The sequence below is a fragment of the Botryllus schlosseri genome, chromosome 15, assembly GCF_051294905.1.
Source record: "Botryllus schlosseri isolate E-star chromosome 15, Bs_hap1, whole genome shotgun sequence".
NCBI lineage: Eukaryota > Metazoa > Chordata > Ascidiacea > Stolidobranchia > Styelidae > Botryllus > Botryllus schlosseri.
The window spans coordinates 14777200-14785374 of NC_137250.1; the positions used below are offsets into that span (position 1 = coordinate 14777200).

General features: G+C 41.3%; 1 protein-coding gene across 1 annotated transcript; it reads left to right on the forward strand.

Moving 5' to 3' along the window:
* The first annotated feature begins 2601 nt into the window (after positions 1–2601).
* On the forward strand, positions 2602–3793 carry LOC145457205 (uncharacterized). Its single transcript, XM_080335387.1, has 3 exons — positions 2602–2698; positions 2940–3195; positions 3344–3793. Exons 2-3 carry the CDS (start codon positions 2997–2999, stop codon positions 3553–3555), a joined length of 411 nt encoding a protein of 136 aa, XP_080191513.1. The 5' UTR covers positions 2602–2698; positions 2940–2996; the 3' UTR covers positions 3556–3793.
* Positions 3794–8175: the final 4382 nt, after the last annotated feature.

The following is an 8175-nucleotide window of genomic DNA, read 5'->3' on the forward strand; positions in this document are numbered from 1 at the left end:
CGCCTTAACGGTCTAGGCCAGACCGGACAATGTATTCGGCGTCTGAGTATTGCTACATTGATATTGAGCAGAGTGTAAAACGGGTTTCTATATTTGCTACAGATATTTCCCCATTCACAAGTTATACAGCAGTAGCCAATACCTCAATCGCATGGATCTGGTTTTAATGATGCAGAAAAGGTATAAAGTCAAGATTGACCCCGTACGCCTGCTACATTTTTTGCATCCGAAAACGTTATCAATCACATTGATTGGTTGAATAAGCATCATTCGCTGACTACGTATTTCGCTTGTGATGTTGTGTGATTGCGGCTCAAGCTCACAGCAGAGAGTCACTAAATATCCACAAGCGGAAAGCTGGATATTTCGAGCAAACTTTTGTAACAAAGCAAGTGAAACTTTTGAGATTGTCAAGGTGCATGCTCGTTTAGTGTTGATTTTTAAAGCTGCCAGCGCCATGCATAGAGCGGCCCGCAGTTGAAATGTAATAAATTTGAACCAAAGATGTTATAATGAAGTGAAAATTGTAATATATGAAAAAGGTTCACAGTGCAGAACCTACCAAGGTTCTGTTGTGAACGTGAACCTCTAAATTTCCTAGGTTCACACACAGAACGCGAACGTGAACCTCACGTTCACACCATCCCTAGATAGGACCCAGCCAGAAGCGCTAGCAACGGAAATGACAGATCATTATCGCAATATCATAACACCTGTTGAATACACGATCTTATACATATAGAAATAGCCGCCCCATACTAGTCCGCCCCCAAGATGACCGAACCACGACCTTACCTATCGATCTCGCCTTCCATGGCATGCCACCCCATTGTTGCTTGCTTTTCTATAATATCTTTTTTACTTTTCATTTAGTGCGCAATGTGCATGCCTCATCTTTACATCGCCAGCCAATAGTGAGTGTCTGATTTCAAAGACTATTTCAAGTCGCTTCGTCTCCTTCCTATCTTTTCATTGTATCGTAATTTTTGTAGTATATTGAACTGATGAAAATTGCTAATAAACCGAACTACTTACTGCCCATCAAACCGTGGAATTTCGTTCACAAATTGAACCAAATTCGCCGGTATTGAGAACTGTTTGGGCGGGCTGGACGTGGTCCTATATTTCAATTCAATCTGATTACTATAATTTCCAAGGGGTGTTTATAATAAGATGTTTAGATATATGCGGGCTATACGCTATGTTGCAGTGTTGGGATAACTCGAGTCATGGCTTGACTCGAGTCAGACTCGAGTCACCTTTTTTGTAGGACTTGACTTGACTCGAGTCACTTTGCTAAAATGACTTGACTTGACTTGACTCAGCGTATCAGAAATGTGGATTGACTCGTGACTCGGAGTAAAATTCACTAGTCAATTTCAAGTCATCAAGTAATCGGTGTCGATAAAAATCACTGTATCTTGCATGTTCGGATTGTTCGTCAAACGCTGGCGTAACCCGTGAGAGCGACCAATCATTCAATGACCGTGCGTTTTACTGAGCCTACATTATTCTGTCATAATATATTGACCACAAACGAAGCGATCGAAGCTCACAGCTTACGTTGTCGTAAACTAGTAGTAAAGTAGTTTAGTACCAAAATATCTCTTTCTGTTCTCTGTTCTTACCTTATCCGAACCTTTTGTATTATTTTGAAATTGAAATCGAATATAGTTTATATACTCCTCAACCATTGGCGCATACTCGAATTGTATCATATCAATATGTTTAAATGGGTAATGTATTGCATCTTATCAATTCGTTTCTTTATTCTTTATTTTGGCTGGTATCTATAAACTGAGGCTATGAAATTACTTACGCAGTTTAACAGTTCTACGTATATGTAAGCGACACAGCCCCTTATTGCATGTACATTTAACTCGATATTTGTTCGTCGGTTCAGAATCAATGACTAATCAATCGGCATTTCAGATAGCTGGCGAAATGTAATGACGTAACCATGCTTCATACTTCGAAAAGGCCACTTGACTTGAATTTTGACTTGACTCGTGACTTGACTTGACTTAACTCGACTTGACTCGAGTCACCTTCAAAAATCGAGTGACTTGACTTGACTCGAGTCACCTTCGAAAATCGATTGACTTGACTTGACTCGAGTCAAAATATACAATGACTAGAAATGACTCGTGACTCGAAGGTAGTGACTTGATCTCAACACTGCTATGTTGTCTATTTCGCGATATCAAGCAGCGGTGTAAAATCGTAGTCACTGGGTGAAATAAGACGACTGTCAATATCCAATGCTATAAAAATGGCAATGGTTGCACGAAATAAACTATTCGAAAGGCGAAGAAGTCCGAATTCGTTATCGACTGCAATGAAAACAACAGGCATGGAAATATCCCTGAATATATGTTTTGGTACTGGTAATGGGTAATAGGTAAACAAAACCGTTCATTGATCGTTTGCGCAAAAGGCACAAATGCGATTCAAGCGAGAGATTATCCTGTTCTTTCTTCCCGATTGTTCTCTCGCAATTGGTCATAAAAGAGACCGCGCTGCCACGATATGTCACTAAGGACTGAGGAGGTTTGGATTCCAGATAGGGACACCGTCGTTGTTTTGCGCCGGCACCGATTCGCAGTAACGTCTCGTGTGAGACAGCTTATTGATCATCCAATCCTTACAATTTATTTCCTGAATGCTTACGCACGCCTTATTTTACATGTACGTCAGGGTACGTACCGGTTTGTTTGCTACGTTCGAATGCGTTGCATCGTAAAAACTGTGATCTATTAATAACTCCATTGCACTCAAATACTTTCCGTATCTTTGCGAGACAAAATGCAAGCCGCGCAATCGGTGACATGACATGAGCAATCCACGCGCTCTCGCGTGAGCACGATGTAGCTCAGCAAACGTTTGAAGATAGTTACGGATAACACGTGTATTTTATATGAAGTGTTTATTTTTTGCAGATATATCCAAACGCAGATAACGGTTTGGGGCGACCGAAATAGTATCGTGTAGCGATAATGAATTATCGAAGAATGTCGATGGTATCTACTCTGACAGCCGCTGTGCTGATGCTAGCTATATTCGCCGTGGACGACACTTCGGCACACAGGTACAACGGGGTCTTCACCCACTGCGGGAGCGACGCGGAGCATTTCATGAAATGGTTTTGCAGAGATCCGAATTTCAGATTTCCATTCCCGTTCAACCGAATATACCGTAAGTAAATCAAGATTACGTCATTGATTTCGTGGTTGTTTCAGAGCATAGCGAATTTACTCTAAACATTTCACCATTTTCAGCACCAAATATGGCTGCGATTTGATTCTCGAATCGAGAATACATATATGTGATCTTGTATTTTCAGTCATTCTCCGCTACGGACCTCCGCACAAAATACTCTTCCCGTATCAGCACCAGGCTTGGCATTGCTGCCGGATGGGCTGCGACGAATCGGGCTATCGGAAGATGTGTCATTATCACCGAAAATTAAAAGTATGCGAGAGACGCAGGAGGCATCTGCGCATCAGCGGGCGAGCGAAGCGTTTCTATCAGAGCGCCTGCCTGCTGAAGAATTGAACGCGATATCTGACTCCATTGCGTATATTGCCGCGAGTAGAATCGTACGAGAATCACCGAACGCTCTGGGAGCTGCTTGATGACATCATTGCCCTCAGTCACACTTGAACGGTCGTACACAACAACAAGAGAACGAGGGGTCGAGTTTATCCTGCAGAAACAGCGCACTTTTGCATAATTTTCTTTAGTACATCTTTTTTTATTCTCGATTTTTTAATAAATACTGGTGAGAAGCTTGGGTTGGTGGACGTTATCAAAACAATCTAGCCACTCGCGGGCCCTATTATGTTTTACATGACAAAGAGATGACTGATACGGATCTCTGCGAGGATACCTACTGATGTGCTTGCGCGAAACATAATGTTAGAATCGTATCTTCAAACAAACTTAGATGACTCGAACGCAATTCCGAGAAAAGGAATTTGCTGCCTACTAATATATCATACATCGCATTCGCGTGGTCATACCAAGGGGAGAAATAAAGTACAAAATGACATATCGCCTAGGAAGCAAACACTGGTACGGGAAGGATGATGTTTAGGTGCGATTGATATTTTAGCAAGAACAAGCGCCATCTGTACTGGTTACTGAGAAGATTTTCGAGACATGGTCAATAATTTTATATGTTATAGCTATAGTTGAAGAGCTTCTTAGAGGTACAGAGCTTCAATATACAATTGTATAGTATATTCACATTGAAATGAACCCGAATATTTTCAGCTGACACTCGTCAAAGATAACCGTCAACAACTAGTCGAGAATTGGAAAGAGCATTGTATCGTATCACAAAATATGGTGACTTCATATTTTGTGATACGATTGTTGATACACAATGTTCTTTCCAATTCTCTACTAGTTGTTGACGATGATATCTGACGAGTGTCAACTGAAAATATTCGGGTTCATTTCAATATGAATATACTATTGCATTATAGCCATATAGTACATAGGCGACATGGTTTGAATATGTGTGTTTTCGTGTACAGTACAGTACATACATAAACATTCTACGAAGACAATGAAACTGCTTGGAATATCATTTCCATTGCCCCACGTAGCCAGGATGGAAACAGGATGGACCGGTGGATTATGATTTAGGGAAGTGAACTTTTGTTGACAATGACTGGACGCCCAAATTCTTTATTACTTAATGAATACAGATGATCCCACAATGCCCAGGTTAGCATTTGGGCCATTGGCACTTTTCACTTCCACATGGCTTCGCCACTGCATAACATGCATGAGCGACATTTCTGGAATAAATTCGACGGTGATATATATAGCTATATATTATATAATCGTAATACGACATTGTGTAGGAACAGACGAGATCGTTTGTGGGAGAGTTGATAATACCGATAGTCCAAGATACAATCAGACTGACACTTGGGCTTTGTGATGAAATAATGTTCGGCTTTGGGCTCTGATTAGCATTCCTATAAAAATATCAAACATCCTGACAAGTGCGAGAAACTGCGAGCATTGTCGGATGTATTATTTTACGACTGAAATCGGAATCCACAATCCTTCTTGATGTCATGTAGAGTACCGTGAAATTATAGATAAGTCGACGATTGAATCTACATTTTACAGTTGGTGGTACACAATATTTGCAGCCGCTACACATGAAGTGAAACTCTTTCAACGCCAGTACAAAAGCCAGTCAAATATGAGTCCGATATGCAATACGTCATAGCATTAGAGTGGAAAGATATTCTGAATTACATATTCGATTCACATCTAAAGTGAATATGACAGTTGATTACAACCAGAAGATGGTGTATATTTTGTTGGACTTTTGATTAACTGGCTCTTGAAATGACCAATAGTACCATTTACAATTATTCATGCACACAGCATATCGGTATATTTGTAAGTGAATGTATAATGGGTACAGAAAAAGTGACATAATTCAACATAGTTACATAATCAGATCCGTTTCCTATTTGACTAAAATTGAGCTACTGAGTCGATATCCATACAACTATTCATCACCAGGTATTGTCAGAACTTCGGCACATATTTCAAATACCGTTTCAACTTTCAAACTAAAAGAATTCTCGTGTTTTGGACAACAACTCTTGAAAAGTTCTTTGTTTCGTTTATAATCATTAAAGCATAAAAGCCTCGACGCACAACGTATTCCTGTCCTCTTTTTTGACGAACGGGTCGGGAATATTGCAGTCTGCGCGCAATTAGTCTTTCGAAAGTGGGGTGCATACAGAGGATCGCAATTGGAGGACAGGTAAACATATCATCACCATGTGATTTCAGTCGACAAGCTTGTGCTCAAAATAGAACAGTATAAGACTGGATATCGGAATGTCACGAATCTGTGATAGAAGCGATAATCTCAGTGTTATCTATGTTTTTGAAAGATCTCTTTTGTAAAATGCATGAAGGAGATAGGCGGTTTGCAACGCAATTTGCAGGGGAAGCTATTTTGCAACTATTGAACTCGCCAGGTTGCAATGCAAGACCGTCGCGATCAGGCGGAATTTCTCCATCAAACGAGACGAGATGTGGAAGAAGCACAATTACGAAATGCCTCTCCTCTCCGCTTTCGCAATATGTTCCAAATGGGTCAAGAGTTGACAAAGTGTAATTGTGTTTAATCAAATCATAAGGAAACTGTCACCGAAAAACAAACATGCGAGTATCACAAATCGATCACGGGGTTCTTCGATGTTCGACCTGCTATCTGTCTAATCCTAAATGATCGATTCGTCTACTGTCAAACTGTCGTACATAGCAATGAAGGTATCCCAATATCTGCAATGCTACAACATTTACCATGCAGTTATAGTTAATTTTCGTCATTCACGTGACATCTAGTTGTCAAAGTCATAAAGAGAAAGTCCCAGACCATCGCAAAACGCTAACAACAGATGACTTAAATTATCAGACTCGTTAGCTGATGACACAATATCGCATGCAACACCACATATGCTTCGCTGTCACGTTTCTAATCCGAGAGGGGTTGTCTATATTCCTTCGTATGACTTAGTAAATATTTCGGACATGAACCAGACAAAATCACCTCTCGACTGATCAACGATTTGTTGTACAATGTGTACTGGTTTTCCGGCCACGAATCGAGCTCAACTCAGGAATCAGGACGCAATTACCATTCAGGTTCGGGGCGGCTTGGGTACACCTACCCTACACTGTACGATCCCGCCTCAGGCTTGATCGTGGTGTCGCAAAAGGAAATGAAGGACTGGCAGACCAGACACACTCAAACCAACTATATCACAATGCTTTTTAAGCACCTAGTATCACAAATATGTGATATATACACGCGCGGATGAGGAGACCCACTGCAATGACGGATTTGTAACTATGACCTGTGACCCACAATCACCACCAAGCTAATTCCTAGCCCTATCTAAAATAGTCATCATAGCGGAAGTATTCAGTCGTTTATAAGTAACCTGTGCAGACTATTGAGAGTCATCACATCGTCATTATACGCCGATCACCCATTCAATGAAACGTATAGTGGATGTATTAAAACATCCAAGGGCATGGAGTTTCGCCCGATTGGAATTTCCAAATAAAGCACACCCTGCGATACGGAATGTTTCGCATTGGATAACACCAAATCGTTGGCGATTTTCGCAATTCAGAAGATTCTGCACACGCAGTAAGATTCACATACGGCGTCTCGGAACGGCGATATTCGCTCGCGGAATCAGAATATGCTCACGCAAATTGCCGCGCGATTGCTTGTTGGTGTCCTGTTGCGTAAAAAGCGGGCGTTCTTGTTTGGTAGTGACCGTCAGGAAATCCTGAAGTATTGGTAATGAAAAGAATTTCAGTGCCTAATCGTATATCGCCGAAAGGCCACCGTAACAGCGTAACACAGAATGAAGACGCCTAATCAATTAACTCGGACATCAATGATTCACTGGGTGGAAGTGTGTTTTTGTTATTTCGGGGTTGCGATGGCGCTGAAACTGCCGCGGATAATTCCCACAAAGCCGATCAGTATATTTAAAAATGGACGTGAGTATTCTTTGAACTTCGCGGGCTACATACGCCTCGGCGGATGAATTGAGATGAACCGACATCGTGTTGTTACACTTGCATTCTTGGAATTGACGTCAGAAACACATGCGTCACAACTCCCACCCCAGACTACGTGCACTGTGTAATGTACGTACACTGAACAAGTGCACAACCCTAATCGTATCTTCATGGTAGGCGTTCGGTGAGCTATTCATTGAGGCATGCTGTCAATTCGTAGCGGACTCTTGCTGCCTTTGGTCCGTATACAAAGTAGATACTTCCAACAATGTATCGTGCTTACACGTAATGAGATATACGGAAAATTCCTTGTATAATACACAGTTTGTTTACGTTAATGTCGTCACTGTGTTTAAATTAGGTTAGTAAGATTTTCCGGCTTCATGCGCCGGAACGGAATGAACCAGAAAGGCGAACATCAAGCGATTGTGCAACGGCTGAAGATAGCGTAATCAAAGTTATGAAGCGGGCAGCAAATGAGGGGCAAATTTTCGACCTGCAGCATACCAATCAAAACGCAATAACATATTGATATGCAATGAGTGAGTCTAAACACAGATGGGGTAACGCAAATCCCAGTGCACTAAATAC